General features: G+C 51.3%; 1 protein-coding gene across 1 annotated transcript in view; it reads right to left on the bottom strand.

Annotated features, from left to right (window-relative positions):
- SPRED2 (sprouty related EVH1 domain containing 2) overlaps positions 1–4,602 on the bottom strand; it is a 60,026-nt gene extending 55,424 nt beyond the window's left edge. The window contains exon 1 of the mRNA XM_084512257.1: positions 4,085–4,602. Coding sequence (XP_084368383.1) covers positions 4,085–4,131 — 47 coding nt within the window. The 5' untranslated portion in view covers positions 4,132–4,602. The remainder of the gene's footprint in view (positions 1–4,084) is intronic.
- Between the last annotated feature and the right edge of the window lie 11,945 nt (positions 4,603–16,547).

The following is a 16,547-nucleotide window of genomic DNA, read 5'->3' as shown; positions in this document are numbered from 1 at the left end:
TGCTTTTCAAGTTGTTTCCAAGACAGAAGCAGAAAGCGTAGCTCCTCTTTTTTTTTTTTTTCTTTTTCCTTTTTCCATCCGACAGAGCTATTATTCCCTTATAAACAGCAAGTTCTCCAAGTAACTGAACAAAGCAGCTACTTACATGTAGTATTTTAAACAGCCATGTTTTCGGGCCAAGAAATAAACAGTTATATTTTGGCAACCCTTCATTTCCTGTCCTATTTGTGAGCAATAATGTCATGACACATAGTATGTCCCATGCCTTCCTCCCTGGCTCAAGCTCGCAAGAAAAAAATGTTAGCTGAATGAATGGCTTCTGACAGCCACAGAAAAAATCACCAGGACTGGGCAAAAGTGGGTTGGAAATGGAAAAGGAGAAGAAAAAAAAAAAAAAAAAAAAGATTTTTCAGTGTAAAGGGCAAACTGCTACAGTGATGGGTTCAGTGTTTGGAGCAAGTGACGGGGATGCTGCTCGGCATTGGGAGGTGGGATTGGGGGACCAGTGCAAGGACAATTCAGACCAAAATGAGCCTGGAAGGGGGAAAATGCATCGCCCCGAAGCACCGCCACGACCCAACGCTGCATTTTGCCTCCTAACACACCCGCAACGCCCCAGGTTAACCCGGCAGGGCGAGAAGCCCCGCGGGGTATGGCAGGAGCTGCGCGGGCGCGCTTCCAGCCCGCGGCACCGGGGCTGGGGCAGGCAAAGAAACCCAGCGGGGACGGCCAGATCGGGGCTGGGGGAGCCGGCTGGGCTGGCGCGGGGCTCCCCGGCTCCATCCCGAAAGGCAAGGCGGCGTTCGGGACCGCCACTTCCTCGTTCTCTGACCTTTTCCATTTAATTACTTCCTGTGACTTTCTTGGAACCCTGCATCGTAATGATGCGCCCGGCCGCCTTCGGGCGTAACTGAATCATTTTATGCCTTCCGATTCGGCTGAATACTCCTACTTGTAACCAGAAATACAGCGGTGACCTGCCTAGGGGACACTGGCTGCCCGCCCCGGGCTCTCCCACCACCTCCCGGCCCTGCGGCTTTAACGCTGCCCGTTCATCATCCCCTCTCCCGGCCCCGAAAAGGGAGAGGAGCAGGGAGGGAAGCAGAAATGAAGCCCGGGAAGCAGAAAGAGGCGCCCTCCTCGCAATGACAAATCGACCTCTAAGTATCGATCGGAAATGGTGCAGTCATTAAGGAACCCATGAGTCTCCGGCATCCTAAGCCCTGTTTCTCCTCCTCGGTTTTGCGAAACGTTTCAAAACTCAACATATTATAAGCGATGTTCTCAAGACAAAAAAAAAAAAAAAGCCAACAAAAGGGGGAAAAAAAAACATAATTTACTTATTTTAAAGTGCATCCTGACAGTGGTCCTTTTTTTGCAATCTGGCTGTTAACATTTGCTCACAGTGCACTCAGTGAAATGAGAATAGCTATGCAAATTAAAGCCAGATATCTAGGGCAAATAGCACGCTATACTACCATTGTTCTGACAGCTAGAGAAAACTTATCAGGAGAGCCCGTCCTTATTTCTTTTAACGCCATATATATTGGAGAAATAAAAAAAAAAAAATCACTTCACCCACCGCCGAAACGAAAAACAACATATGAGTCACTCGCTTCAGCAGCGCTATCAATCAATGCGAGGCCGGAGGGGAAGGGCTTAGGAAGGAGAGCGTGGCGTACCTAAAACACCGAACCCTGTCCCGCAACATCACGGCCCGGGTTGTGCCGGGACGGGCCCGGCGCTTCCACGGTGCTGGCGGCAGCAATCCTAAAAGCTGCTTGGGACGTGGACTGACTCTGTTTGCCAAGGAAATTGGTATCAGGAAGGGGGCTCGGCAGCAGCAGCCCATCGCTCCCCATCTCCTGCTCTGCTTCTGCAGCAAAGCAAGCAGGAGAAACACACCACGCGAGATCCTCCCTCCCGGCACACATAGGAAGGACACGAAACTTAACGAGGCGGCACGTGCGAGGAGGATTTATTCTAATAGGAGCTGCAGCCTACAATTAAATATAAAGAAAGCTGAGCACTCGCTGCTCCACACTGACACTCACCTCTGCGCCAAGGCCCGTGCAAAAACGCGGCTGGGGCAGTGTCCTCCCCCGAGATGGAGGCTCAGCAGCATCGTGCATCGATGCCCACGCGCAGCGAGCACCAGCTCTGGTCCACCACAGGGAACCGGGGCTGCTTTCGTGCTCTACAGCTCACGTACACGGGCCCACCTCTCTCTGCTGTCCGATTTGAGAAATGAAACCGAGAAGCAAACCGAGGACCGGAGGGGTTTTATCGGAAGCGAGTCCACCGCGTTTTTCCAGCCAGCTAGGTCATGGCAATCTGCGAGAGAAACCCAACTTTTTTTTTTTTTTTTTTTCCTGGAAGAACCGTGCCGACTTCAAAATAACCACAATTTCAGAAGCTACATATAAACATGTATTTATAGCCTCTTCGTTAACAAGTGCCAAAAACACAATTCCTCTCAGCACACGCGTTGCAGTCAGGAGCCATTTCCCTCGCCACCGACACCTCTACAGCAAATCACACCGAAACGAGCTCGGCGGTGGGTGTTAAGGCACAAGCCCGGCGCACGCCGGCAATTAAATCTTTACCCTAAGACGGAGCCGGGGTTGCACAATTATTATTTTTTTTTTTCGCGGTGCTTTACGAGCCCTGCGAGGAGCCCTCTCGCCGCGCGCGGCACATCCTATGGCGCTTGGCACCGCACCAGTCCTGCGTGCGGTGACTCATTTCTCTGACTGTCAAACCCCGAAAAAGAGATAGCCAGGAACGATGTTCTGGCGAGGAGGAAGAGCTGCGAGGAGCCGGCCCTGCAATTCGGCAGCAAATTTTTGTTAGGTTTTATTATTATTATTTTTTTTTTTTTAAGGGGTGTCAGTCATTTTTCGGAGGCACAGAAGGAGGGGGGGGTTAATAGCGGGGAGGGCTGGGAGTGCTCACGTATGGAGGGGGGTCCCCAAATCCTGATTGGGGGTGGGTGTAGGATGGGTTGGGGAGGATTTTGGGGGTGCTGGGTGCAGGCAGCGGCCGCCGGTGACCGGATTTATGAATGCGCCGTCATGTGACGGCCGCCTCCTATTCACAAAACGGCGGACGGGGGCGGGGCTCCGTGGCCCCCCCCCTCTTCTCCCCCCTCCACCACCCAAAAAAAAAAAAGAAAAAAAAAGCCAAAAAAAAAAAAAAAAAAGCAGCCCCAAAGAGCCCCCCCCTGCACCCACCCCCAGGGTTTAGCATTAAGGGGGGGGGGGGTCCCCATTTACACCCCCCCACACACTCCCCTTTAACCCCCTCCCTCCGGGGCTCCTCCCCCCCCTTCTTTTTTGGGGGTGGCCTCCGGTTTATTTATTTATTTAATTAATTTAATTTGATTTTTTTTTTTGGGGGGGGGGTGGGGGGGGTGCTGTTATTATTTTTTATGAATGAAGAGGGCGGTATGCAAATGAGGGCGGCCCGCGGGGGGGAGCGCGAAATGGCGGATGTGCGCGCGCACGAGCGCGTGCCCGTGTGTGTCCGAGCACGGGGGGGGGGGGGAACGAAATGGGGGGGGGGGGGTAGGGGAAAGGAACCGGGTCCCAGCACCGGGTCAACAAAGGGGCCCCCCCAATAAATATTAAAGAATAATTAGAAAAGAGGGAAAGGAAGGAGAAAGATCAGGGAAGATGAGGGAAAGGTAAGGGGAAATAAAGGGAAATAAGGGAAAAAATAAGGGGAAAATAAAGGAAAATAAGGGGAAATAAGAAAAAATAAGGGGAAATCAGGGGAAATCAGGGGAAAATAAGGGAAAATAAGGGAAATAAGGGGAAAATAAAGGGAAAATAAGGGGAAAATGAGAGAAAATAAGGGGAAAATAAGGGAAAAAAGGGAAAATAAGGGAAAAATAAAGGAAAAAATAAAGGAAAATCAGGGGAAAAATAAATGACGAAAATAAGAGAAGAAATAAGGGAAAATAAGGGACAAATCAAGACGAAATAAAGCAAAATTAAGAGGAAAAAAAAAAGGAAAAAAAAAAAAGGAAAATGGGCAGAAAAGCCCCGCGGCCGCCCCCCCCCCGTCCCCCGTCCCCGCTCACTCGTCTGGGTAGGCGTCCTCGGTCATCTTCTCCCCGTCTCGGCTCATCCCTCGCCGCGGGCGGCCGGGCAGCGCCTCCGCATCTTCCTGCGCTTCACATGGCGGGGGAGGCCGCGGCCCGACGGCGCGGGAGGGGAGGCGGCGAGCCGGGAGGGGTGCGGGGCTACGGCCGCGCTGCGGGAGGAGGAGGAGGAGGAGGAGGAGGAGGAGGAAGAGGAGGAGGAGGAGGAGAGGCGGCCAAGGCGCCGCGGCGGCGGCGGCGGCGGCGCGGGGTGCGGGCCCGGGGGAGCGGCGCAGCGCCCGGGGGCAGGCGGCGGCGCCGGGCCGGCCCCATGGCCGCGCTCACGCCATGGCGGGGGAGCGGCCGGGGAGGCTGAGCGGGAGGAGATATGGGGCGCTGTGGGGCTCTGTGGGGCTCTATGGGGTTATATGGAAGAGGTGGGGGGGGGGGAGCCCCGGCAGGAAGCAGCGGCGGCGCTGCCGGAGCGGCCGCGGCCGCCGGGAGCGGGCAGGGCAGCGCCGGAGCCGGGCGGGCAGGGAGAGAGGGGAGGGAGGGAGAGAGGGAGGGAGGGAAGGAGGCGGTGGGAGGAAGGAGGAGACGCTGCTGCTGCTGCTGCTGCTGCCTCTGCTGCTGCTGCTGCTGCTGCTGCTGCTGGCGCCTCCCCTGCCGCCGCTCCGCCCGCCCCGGCCCGGCCCTCCGGCTGGGGGGTGCAGGGCCAGGGGGGAGCAGGCGGCAGGGGGCCCCGGGGGGGGGTCTCCAGCAGGGGGTTCCAGCCCCTGGGTGTGCCGAGGTGGCCGGAGGGTGAGCCCCCCGCCAGGGTTTTGCAGCCCTGCACTCGGTTGAGGAGGAGAAACCCGCCCGGCCTCGCCTGCCGTCCCCACACACCCCACACACACGCATAGGGGGATTGGCGCCCCGCTTCTGTCCCCGCCACCGTGGGCTCGGGTGTCCCACCACATCCAGGGCTGCAGGTCCTTGGGGGAAGACGCTCACGGATCCTTCACGTCCTGGCCTGGAAGGGGCCTTTGGATTTTTTGGGGTGGAAATGGCGTTTCTGCTCTGGTGGGTTTCGGTTTCCGAGCGGTGGCGATTCTCTTTTCAGGAATAGAAGTGGAAACTCAGCGGGAAAAAAAGTCTGTGGGCTGCCAGTAAGCAAGAGACGAAGAAAGCTTTGGGGCCTTCTGTATGGGTGATCACCCCCGAGGAGCACCAGCACATCCCTTAACGTGGTACCAGACCCCACATCTTCGTGGTGGTGTAACGTTAAAACAACACCAATGTTTTCATCGCTAGAGGTTCAGCCCCTAACGTTGTAGGATGTGTGAGGGGCAAGCCCGCTCTCCTTTCCCTCGACAGCCCGTGGCACACTCATTTGGGTGCCAAAGCCACCATCCCCTTGCCACCCAAACACAGTTGGACCCCCCCGGGCTATGCAAACGCGTGCCCCCTTTGGGGAGTTACGCTGCTGGATCCACTAAATGGTCCTGGCTAATAACACCCCCCAAGACCTCTATTATTATTTTGGAGAGATATTCAAGGATCCTGCGAGCAGAACGATATGACAAACATCTTGGCAGAGCTGCGCTGGCAGTGGGAGGAAGTGTCCGGGCAAGAGGGAGCGGCTGGGGGCAAGGAAATGGCAGGAACGTAGAAGACCAGATGTAATGGTTTGGCACACCCATCCTTTTTTTTTTTTTTTTTTTTTTTTTTTTTTTTTTTTTTTTCCCCCCTAAACGATGCTGAGACTACATAGGCTTCCAACTTCCCTAATATCTCTCATGCCAAACATCTCTGTGTTGAGCCGGAGGGTCGATGGGGAGCACGGCGTTCAGCTCTTAGCTCCTGCAGAACCAGGCTAAGGGGAGAGTTAAGTGAAAAAAAAAAAAAAAACCAGCCAGGGTGCAATCATGTAATTAAAAGGCCATCATAGCACATATACCCCTGAGGAGGGCTGGGGGCCGGGCAGTCCCGTTAGTGCTGGAGAGCTCGGCTTTCTGAGCTGAGCCTGTGTTAATGTGTTCTGCGTTGTGTGCGTGGACGTTTGTCACCATGGGGAGAAGCCCGTGCGTCTGAGGTACAGAAGCTGAAGTTTTACTCGATCTAGTTTCTTGAGTCATTTCCTGTGGATTTACAAGATCTCACATTTGATCTCTGCTTTCACTGTCATGCTAATTTGGGTGCTGCTAAGCTGTTTATTCCTGGAACAATTTCTCTCGCTGTACAGCCCTCTTGTTATTACGTATATGCTGTTTGTACAGACAAATATTGGATTTTATTTTTCGAATATTCAGGTTGCTGTACTGGTTCTTGAGAGCAGTGCTTCCAAAAGCACTGATTTTTCTGAATGAAAGGGCTCTCCGAGGTGCGATTTCTGCTCGTGCATTGCCCTGTTTGCATACAGAGATTCTGCTTACACAGTGAACAGCCTTTCCCCGAGATGGGATCGTTACGGTACCTGCAATTAATTAGGCATTGGTGGCAGAGCTTCAAGACAGCACCTTCTGTGTGCTAATGATTTGCATGCTATGAATATTTTGTGCTTCGTATTTGAATGGAAAGTTCACTGTGCAGAGTGAGACTTCATCTGCTGCAGACAACCTGGTGTATGGACACTGCTTCTGCCTGGACTGAAAACAGACTTCCCCGCGGGCTGTTACGCTCCTAGCTGACGCTAATTTTAGGTGAGAAGCGCTGGAATTTGGCAGGACAGAGTTCAGAATGGCGTTTACTGCAGGCTTGCAACGTAGCCTGTTGCCTTCCCATGCTCTTGCCTCTGAAACCTCAGAGCTGAAGCCTTCCACGCAGCTGAAGTAGGAACCTCAATATGAATATCGGTACCTTGTTGACTGTGCTGGTTTCAGTGGCTTTTCCTCTGACTCACTCTGTGACTTTGAATGAGTGAGGAGTGGAAGTTGTCAGTCCTGATTCACCCCATCCTCCAGACAATTACCCCCCGCCCCAATAATTCTTTTGAGCAGCAATCATACTTTAAAAGCAATGATAACATCCGTGTTTCCCCCCCCCCATTATAACAGCTCAGAACAGAAGAGCTGCAGAAATGATCTGCAATGTCTGCAGTCAGCTTGAAAGCTTTCAGAGCTGACACATTTTGGTAGGTCGCAGAGTTAGGAAATACAAAGCTTTTTTCAGCAGGAGTGGGATTTCCGCATGCGGTTTAGAGAATTGTTGCAAGGATTTCGGGTAGCTGCCAGGGGAACAGGAGTTAGAGAGCTCCTTGCAGTCTTCCCAGGATGTTCTTTGGAAGGACAGTAAGACCTGAACAAGAGAGCAGAAAGGGACCCTTGCTGCCAAACAGACTTCTTCACCCAAAAAGCAAGAAAACCACCATTTTCTGGGCCTTTTTTTTTTTTTTTTTTTAATTTATTTAAATGATGTGTTTTACTTTATCTTGACAAAGCTTATGCCATCTCTTTGCTACCGCATGGATGCACCTCTCAGTACAGCTCTGGGATGCTGGAGGCCAGGGGAGAAGGACTGGAAGGGAAGAATGTGGAAGGAGAGCAGAGATCTCAGAAATAACCCAGCACTCACAGGTTAAATAAATGAGACAACCGAATTGAGGAGCAGCTTGGTGCTTTCAGCTGGAGGAAGAGGTGGAGCAGGAGCTCAGCCCTTTCTGGACACCAGAGGACAACAGCCACGTCCTGATGGCCAGGATGGCATCCACCAACTCAGTCAACCGTGAGTCCCACATGTGGGACAAGCCTAGTTTCATTTGTTGCTGTACTCACTAAACCCTGTGCTTTCCTTCACCCTCTCCCAAAATAAAAGCAAGGGTTATTGAAATCAAGTGATCGTGAGGAAAAGGGGGCTTTTCAAAACCCTTTCATAGCTACGGGGCTCTCTGATGTCCTCAATATACAGCAGTAAGTGATTTATAGCCCTCCTGACGCGATGGTTTGGTGTTTCCTTTGTGTGCATAACTTCCTTTTGATATAAGGGGATGATAACAAACCCAAATTGTAATCTCATAAGCACATGACACATTGTCTTTGTGGTGCAGATAGCAGGAAAATGCTCTGATCTTGAGTTCAGAGCTTCACCCCCCCAAATTTCACCCTGGTGACAGAATGGCATCAGCAGCGTTGGCAGGAGGGTTTCCTTTGGACACGGTGATGCCAGCCGAAATTTGCTGGGAGCCCTCCTGGAGCTGAGTCCCTGGTGTGGACTGAACAAGAGATGGGCGCACAGTTGCTTCTTGAACTTCTTTCACATCTTTTGGATGAGTGCCTGGGAGGAAAACCTTCACATAGCACTGAGGGCTCCCCATCTGCTGGCCATTCCCAACTCAGCGTGTGCCCCGTCCCATCGCATCGAAGGACGAGCATGCACAAACTCTGCTGCTGTCACGGATGTGCTGGTAACCGAGGGGGCTGGCCCTAAAGCTGGGCTACTTTGGGCACCAGGAAAGGGCTGCCCTGCCCTCAAGGTGCCTTTCCACCCTTGGGAGCCTCCTGCATTTATGGTGCAGCTGTTTCCAGGTTCTCAGGGGAGCCGGATGAACAGATGCCAAGTAATCTGTCCTCAGGGAGCACAAAAATGGATGGATCAGGGAAAGACGTCGGAGCTGTACACACCTCCTTCTCCCCTCCCAGGGGATTATTTGAATTAGGCCTGAACCCTTCAGGAGCTTGCCTGTGAGAAAGTCGCCTTCCTGTTCCCAAAGTTCACTCCAAAACTGCCTTTCTGCCTTTGTCACACAGCTGATGGGGGACTATCCCTTCTGTACCTCCTGCACTGTGAGGCTCTTTGGTCAGCCTCAGCAGCCACATCGAGAGGCTTATGGTGCATGGGGCAATGAGTCCATCAAGTGCCATACGTACCCTGCATGTCTTCTCCTTAACTGAGCCCTGCTCGGTGACACTGACCCACGCAGTCCCTTACAGATGCTCACCAATATTTAATTTCAAAGGGTAACAAGCCACCCTCTTCTCCAGGCAGCTATTTTTCCTTCTGTCAACGTCCTCAGAGCAACTCCAGCTAGGCAAATATAGCACGTGGCTTGTGAGAGCCCTGGAAGGACCCAGAGGTGGGGAGCTAAGGCTACAGAAAGTTGATGGTTAGCCCAATATGCTGCAGGATGCTCTGGCAGGGCTAAAGCCACAGCACACACCGAGGAAGAGGGGCGGAGAGGTCAGCGGTCCTGCAGAGAGCAATACCTCGGCCGGCCATCCTCCGAGAAGCTTGCATCGCTGCTCCCGAGAATTCCCACGAAAAATAATCACACGCTCCTTTTATGTCCTTGTAATCACGAACATGTTATGCTTCCCTGCCCACTTCTAAAGGGAGAAGTCATTAGTCACCCCACACAAATCTTTTGGGACGGCACATACGCTCCGGTCTGTATCCCAGCTCTGTCTGCAAGGGAAGGAGGACGCGCAGCCCTGCTCGCTGCGTGGTTATTAAACAGGCGCTGCCATTTGCAGGGGCTGGTTGCAAGTCTTTCATGTGCTTACCGCCAGCCGCATCTCCAGCAGCATTTTGCTGTCGGGATTAAAGAAGCCTGGAATTGCAAATCCAGGTTATGGGAGCTTCGGGCCTGCAGAGGAAAAGCAATCCGAGGCATCGGGGTACTGAAGCGGCGGCTGAAGGGCTGCTTTTGTTCCTTCTGCAGTTAATAACTCTCGTGCCAAAACTGCACACGGTGAGGAGTGGGGGTTAATTTAGGGGGTGTTGTGACAGGAGAAGTATTCAGAGATTGCTGAAAAACTGCAAATGGAAGCTATTCTGGAAAATGGGCTTTGTTTCCATACTCAGAAGTATTTGGTTTATGTTTCGGGGATTCTGAAGGAGACCTCCTAGACCCGTGGCAGGTAAACATTTGCCTTTGATTCTGTTTTTCTCTTCAAGCCTATAAACCCCAGCATTTACACATAAATGGATGTGCTGAAAGCTATGTTTAGGAAGAGAGAATTTCATCCCCTCCTGCACGTACTTTTAGCACGTGATAATTGTTTGGCTGCAGCTCTGCAAAGTATGGCCAGAGGGGTGGTTTGTACCGGAGGAGGCACACGGCTCCGATGGTAACTGCCTGATTCAGCCCCACCGAAGGCAGTGGCAGCAGGATCAGACCATCTGGCAGAGACCTGGTGTTTTACTTACCATAACGTAGCTTCAGAGGCTATGGCAAACTCCTGCTCCCCCAATTTCACACATCAGAGATGTCCCATTGATGGCATTAGGAACACACGTGTGTGTATGCAAGGACTGAGCGTGTGTCCAGGGTTGCACATGTTCAACGTGGACGTTAACCTCAGCAAAAGAGTTTCAGAAAGGTTTTGAATTGCCCCGTGCTTCTGGGGCCACCAAAACCAAGGTGCTCAGCAGCATCCAGACGTCTAGCTTCTTGTGCATCCCCAACTTGGCAGCGTTCTCTGGCTTTATAAGCATTTTGTCACCTTTTATTTGGGAGCTTAGGGAGCATTTTGGTGGCTGATGATATATCTACATTTTTTTTCTTAATGTCATTGGTTTTGCCTTCATCGTACCTATCACACAGGTTGGGCTCTTCCTCTACCTTTCCCTTTCTGCTGCTTCTCTCCTGGGAAATGTCAAGGAGTGACAGAACTAACCCGACCGCGTGGCCTGTACAGATTGCCTAGCATATAATGGCTGCTTCTTGTACCAAAACCATCGCTGCACCAACAGTATTTAATTTATTGCCACATAAAGTGCTCTGGATAGCCATGACATTGAAAAGTTGCTTATAAACTGGCTCTTGCTCAGCTCTGAAGAGATTTGGATCTTTTCTTTGACAATTCTGGTTCCAAGAAAGTCATAAATGTGAAAGCTCTCCTAGAAGACTTGAGCAAACCGAGTGGTCTGATCAAAGGCCGGGAGATGGCAGTCCAGATTTTGGGCCTCAAAATACATCTTACAGGATTTTCTTTCTCATCAGCATTTTCCAAGTGTCAGGGGGAAGCTAACCGCTAAGGAACATGAGATGCTGAGAAAAGATAATTACCCGGGTCATGAATGACACATGGCTACTTTTGATAGAGCTCATGTGGTTTTGTATACTAATTGTCCTCAGTATCTCTCAGTGTCCTTGATAAGGACAAGAGGAGCAGGAGAAATGAGAGCACGAGGAGATGCCCAGGTGTCAGTGGGAGAAGTCAGGCTCAGGAGCACTTGGAGTCATCTAGGACAGGAAAACCTCTGCTGGTGCTCAAGTCCCAGTGCTCATTTGCATGTGCCTAATTGCTGGGCTGTAAGTGGTATTAAAGTCACCTCAAAAACCTCCATTCCCCTGCAGTTTACTATCAGGAAGGACAGAAATATATTCTAACATGTTCTTGAGACATACCAGGATTCGCTCCAAACTCAGGAGAATTTTGGAGTAAAACTGACTGATTGGTGCCTAAATACCACACTGCTCATTCTCTTCCCATAGTTTATATCAGCGTGGATCAAAACAAAACCTTGGTGCAGAGCCACCCCAGCAGGCTGTACACGGCTGTAATCTTCTGCCTGGTGTGTCCTGAGTAAACGCGCTCCAGTGTGCATTTCCACCCTAGGAAAAATTCTTTGAGTCCCGATTTCCAAGTTTTAAAATAACTCTCTACAGATGAAACACATTTCTTGCCATCCAAAGAAGTGTTTTCACCTTCAAATGTTTTTTTGCTGCCTAAACAAGAGCCCTTTCCTTTGCACTTGTGCCAACATGCAACTTGGATAAAGAATTAAACTTAGATCCCTACTTATAATGCTTCCCCCCTACTTGTTTTTTTTTTTTTTTTTTTTTTTTTTTTTTAATAATGGCTGTAAGACACACACCGTCTCTCTTCTGAATTTTAATCTTTCTAATGAAGGTGTGTTTGAAGAAGGCACGCCCTTCAGAGAGTGTTTTGTGGTATCGTATTTGCGCCTTTAGTGTTGAGGGCCAGTTGCCTTTTCAATTTTAAACGCACTTTCCAGGGTCTTGCATCACAGAGGCCTAAATTAAAACACACCGTAAAGGGGCGCAGCACAGGCACTCAGGCTGGAATTTGCTCCGCGACATGAAAGATACCCAAACACCGCATGTAATTTTGAGGATGAGCAAGGCTTGGCCTTTCAGATGTCCCACGCGAGGGAAGCACCCACGTCCCGCAGGATTGCGAGCTTCTGAATCATGGAAGTCGGGTGAGAAAACCTCGAGTCCCTGCTGGCTTGAGGACGCGTGCGGCTGCAAAAACCCAGCCTGGCGCTGGCCGGAGCAACCTGGGGAGCTGCAGGGCTTGGGGATGTGGTGGATCATGCTCTTTGCCTTCCAGCTCCTCTTCCACCTGGTTTTCAAGGTCAAGGTCTGGTGGCTGCTTGTGGTGTGAAGGTTTTTTTGGTTGGTAGGCTGAGACAGGCTGGTGGTGCTCGGTGTGAGGAATTGTGTGTTTACCTGTGTGTGTTTCTTTTAATGAAAAATTGTCAGGCAAAATGTTTCTTCTCCTGTACGGTGGTATGGATGAGGAGCAATACCACTAGCACCTTAATTTTGGAAGGTGAGACCAGCAGCTGGCCTTAAACACAGCTCCCTGAAGGTGTGCAGCTCCCCAAACCCAGCCCTGGGCTGCACATCCCCGCAGAAGCAGTCCTCCTTTCCAGGCCCAGACGGTATCGGTGCCGAATTTCTTCTCCATCTCCCTGGAGCTAAAGGGGAGCAGCGGGTGTGGAGGTGGAGCTCCATGCTCCAGCTGGAACAAGCCTCCCTCTTCTGCCTGTATTTGGAGCAGTCCTTACCCGTACCACACTGTTGGGAGGAGAGATTTTGCAATCCGCTTTGAGTATCAGGCATCAGCAGTCCCTCTCTCCGAGTGCCATGGTTGGAGAGCATCCTGGGCTAATTTCGGAAGCATAGTTATCCCCCATGTAATGTGGCCCTAAACATGGGGTTACTGGGCTCAACACAAACGTGCTGGCCAAGCTCAAAAGGAAGAGGAAACATGGGAATACTCGCTACCAAAAGACACCGCCTCCCTTGACTTTTTCATCTGCAGAACAATGCCTTACAGACGGTTTTGAACTGGAAGGTGTTGTTGACCTTTTCTCTTTTCCTCTTTTGACTTTTGTTTCCTGTACGACAGCCTCTGGCATCGCTTAGCCTGGTCATCGTGTCCCTGGGATTCCCCTCCCTGCCCTCTCCCAGTCGTGCTCCATCTCCCAGGTCCCCTGCTATGTGAAGCTGCTGACGGAGGACATTTCTGGTGAAGCTGGGAGCCGTGAACACAAGAGCTAATCCTCCCAAAGGAAGCGTTGTTTTTGTTCTTTTTACTTCCACGTCCTCAAATAAGTCTTAAATCTTTGCTCTGGACCCGGGTAGGTCCACCTAGGACTTGCCAATATCCTATAAATTCTGATCGACTCCCTTGCTGAGTCCGTGGGACCAGATGCTAAATCTGTCTTATTAAAAAGAAAAAAAAAAAAAAAAGAAGAAAAAAAGAAGGAACAATAAAGCCCTAATTGAAATATTTTGCTGAAAAATGTCACAGCATAGTGATTTTTGAAACAAAAGCCCAAGAAATATTTTTTGCTTTTCTAAACTAGGAAAAGAAATGCAGGCGTATACTCCTTTGGTCGGGCTGGAACTGGCAAAGCCGGAGATGTTGTCCTCGGTGCCAGCTTTGGGAACGGAGCACGTGGCTTTGTCTTTCTGTGTGTGTTTGTGGTGAATGTGGAAGTCTCGGGAAGTTTTGTCCTGGTGTTAAGGAGCAGAAGGCTCTCAGGTGGCTCCTTTGGTGCCTTCCATCACCCCAGCCAAGCCACTGGGCCCCGATATTATTTTGCCCTACATTTTTTCCTCTGGATCCGGCTTGTATCGAAACGTCTTTGGGATCCCCGCTACCGAGGCCGATGCCGCAGGATTTCCGTGTGCTTGTGCTTATCTTCTAGACGAGCTGTCCCGGGGAGGAAAAGTCAGAAACGCACGCAGGTACGGCGAGCGCAGCTGTCTGTTGTGGCACCAGAAGGAACCGCCGGAAACCCGCTGAGGAAGGCGCAAAAAAAAAAAAAAAAAAAAAACACAACACAACAAAAATGTGAAAAGGGGAAAAGGGGGGAGGGAAGGAGCTGTTTTTCTCGACGCTTGGCTGCCCTCGCGAGCAGAGTAACGTTGCGAAAGAGGCAGGTGGAGACCGTCAAAACCTTCCTGTGCTCTGGGGATGCTGAAGCACGGGGAAACGGCGCTGCAGGACACGGTGCTTAGCGTGTGTTGTTTTCGGGAGCAGACCGAGCAGCTTGCTGTGCTGATAAAGCTCGTTTTGGCTTGGGAGTGGGGGAAACTGAGAGCCCTGGGAGCTGGCCGGCTTGTGGCAACACAGTTAGAAAGGAGATTAAACAGGAACAGATTCCCCCTGCCCTGCCCGCCTCACGCACGTACGCCAAGGCTGTACCTGCGCCGAGGTCTGGAGATGCTCCTGAAATTCATGAGGAGGCAGCCTGGCTAACACAGGCCGGCTTCTCGTGTAGAAAGTTAGCAGCAAGTAAAAGGGGGTACCTGAGGTGTAGGTTTGCCCCGCAGCAGCAGAACAGAGCTTTGTAGCTCCTTCTGTGTTTGCCCCTGCGCTGCATGGCGGGGAGGCACAGAGAGCCTGGAAAATCCTGGGGAAATAACAGCTGCCTCCAGGGTCTGGAAAACAGAGGGAAAAGAACGGGATTTGGTCAAAGTGAAAGAAATGTCCGTTTTTTTTCTACTTTGTTCGGGGGAAATGAGAAAAACCCAAACGTGTTATTTGGGGTCAACCCGAATCGCATTTTGAATGTAATGTTTTGTTTTGAGGTCAGTTGCCCCTCGTGCTTCTCACACTCTTTTATTTCAGGTCTCTTTTGAGTGGAAAATGCCACTTCAAAATAGCAAATCAAAGGGTTGCATTTAAGAGGCATTGAAATAAAATGCTGTGGCATTTTCAGACCATTTCTTTCAAAGAATGTCGATATGGATGTCTTTTCCCCCTATATTTTGGGTACCATTGAAAATGTTTGCCATGTTTCATTCATTTCGGAAGCTCCAAAATTGCATGTTTTGGTTTTGCTTTTTTTTTTTTTTTTTTTCTTTTTTTCTTTTACTGGACGTTCTTTGGCCTCATTCAACTGCTGCCGAGCAATTGCTTCTGCAGAGAGAAGAAAAGGGAGATTTGTAACCGGGGGTGTGGGGGGTGACACTTGGTGGTAGCAAAAGGCCCCAGGAACGCTTGCAGCTCCCGGTTTTGTCCTCGGTGCAGAGGATGAGGCTCACAGCAGCTCCTGTGATCCCAGCAAGCTCATGATTTCCCAGTTTGCTGGCAGGTTGTGCACGGGTACGTGTGTGGGGTTGCAGGAGAGGAGCTGGGGGCTGGTTTTATTCCTACATGCCCCCTTCGGCCAGTTTGCCCCGTCAGGGGCTGCCCGGCATGCTCGAGCCTTGCAGGAGAGGGGCGTGCAGAGGAGGAAAGTGCCTTGTGCTCACCCCAGATAAGAGAGGTGATACTGATAGGCCGGAGGGAAACATCCCCAGCAACTGACTGAAGCAGCAGTGTGGTTTGCAGCCCAAGTGTTTGCCCGACGTGCTGGCACCCGTGGGCAGGGACGGGTGGGAGCTGGGAAATACCGCGCCACCGTGCCCCTGTTTGAGCAGGCACTTTGTCGGCAGAAATTCCCAGTCCCTGCCATTTGAAATGAGCTGATTCTTGTCCTGATTTTGCCACCGCTGGCCAGCTGTGGCCCTCTGAGGTTGCTCCAGCATGCAGCGCTCTGTGATGAAGTGGTGGGGTCTCAGCAGGCCTTGTTCTGTCACTGGAACAATGGAGCACGGACTTTCTTTATATCCTGAAGGGCATCGAATAACACGAGCAAGACAAGTTGTCCAGCTGTGCTTCAGCTGGAATAGTTTTCTCTGTTCATTTTTTTTCTGGTCAGCCTTAGCAGAACAGCCTCATTTGCTTCTCATCTGAGAAGGCTACTCGAAATGGAAGTGGAAAACCCAATTTAAGAAGTGGCTGGTGTGAGCAAGCAAGAATTGCCCCTGAAATAACCTTCCTTTTGCTGGGATTGTATCAGGGAGAAATTTGTCTTGCTGCCTGGTAGCTGAGTGCCCCAGCTGAATGGTGGCATCATTGGCATCTAAAAATTCATTCCTAACCTCGGTCACCTTGGCTGATTTATGCATGAAAAGCTCACGTAGCTTGGTAAAGTCAGCAATGACAAATAAAGGAATACCGACCCAAACTGCCTCCCGTCTGGCCAGAAATGGGGTTACTCAGGTTTCTTGGCAGTGCTGGGCTTCGCTTCAACCCCCTGAAAAGTCTACACGGAGGTGAAGAATTATGGGCAAAACCTGAGTGCCCGGGGTGGCTGTGACGGCCAGCTGGGGCTCTGGGGGGCACGGAGAAGAAGGCAAAGCCCCTGCAGGATGTGCCTGCTGCTCGTCACAGCTAGGTGAGAGTGACCCAGGGAACTGGTCAGAAGGGTGCAGGAGCGACTTGGCCAGCAAAGC

This window comes from Aythya ferina (assembly GCF_964211825.1).
Source record: "Aythya ferina genome assembly, chromosome: 3".
NCBI classification, from domain to species: domain Eukaryota; kingdom Metazoa; phylum Chordata; class Aves; order Anseriformes; family Anatidae; genus Aythya; species Aythya ferina.
This window is presented reverse-complemented; position numbering and strand designations above follow the sequence as displayed.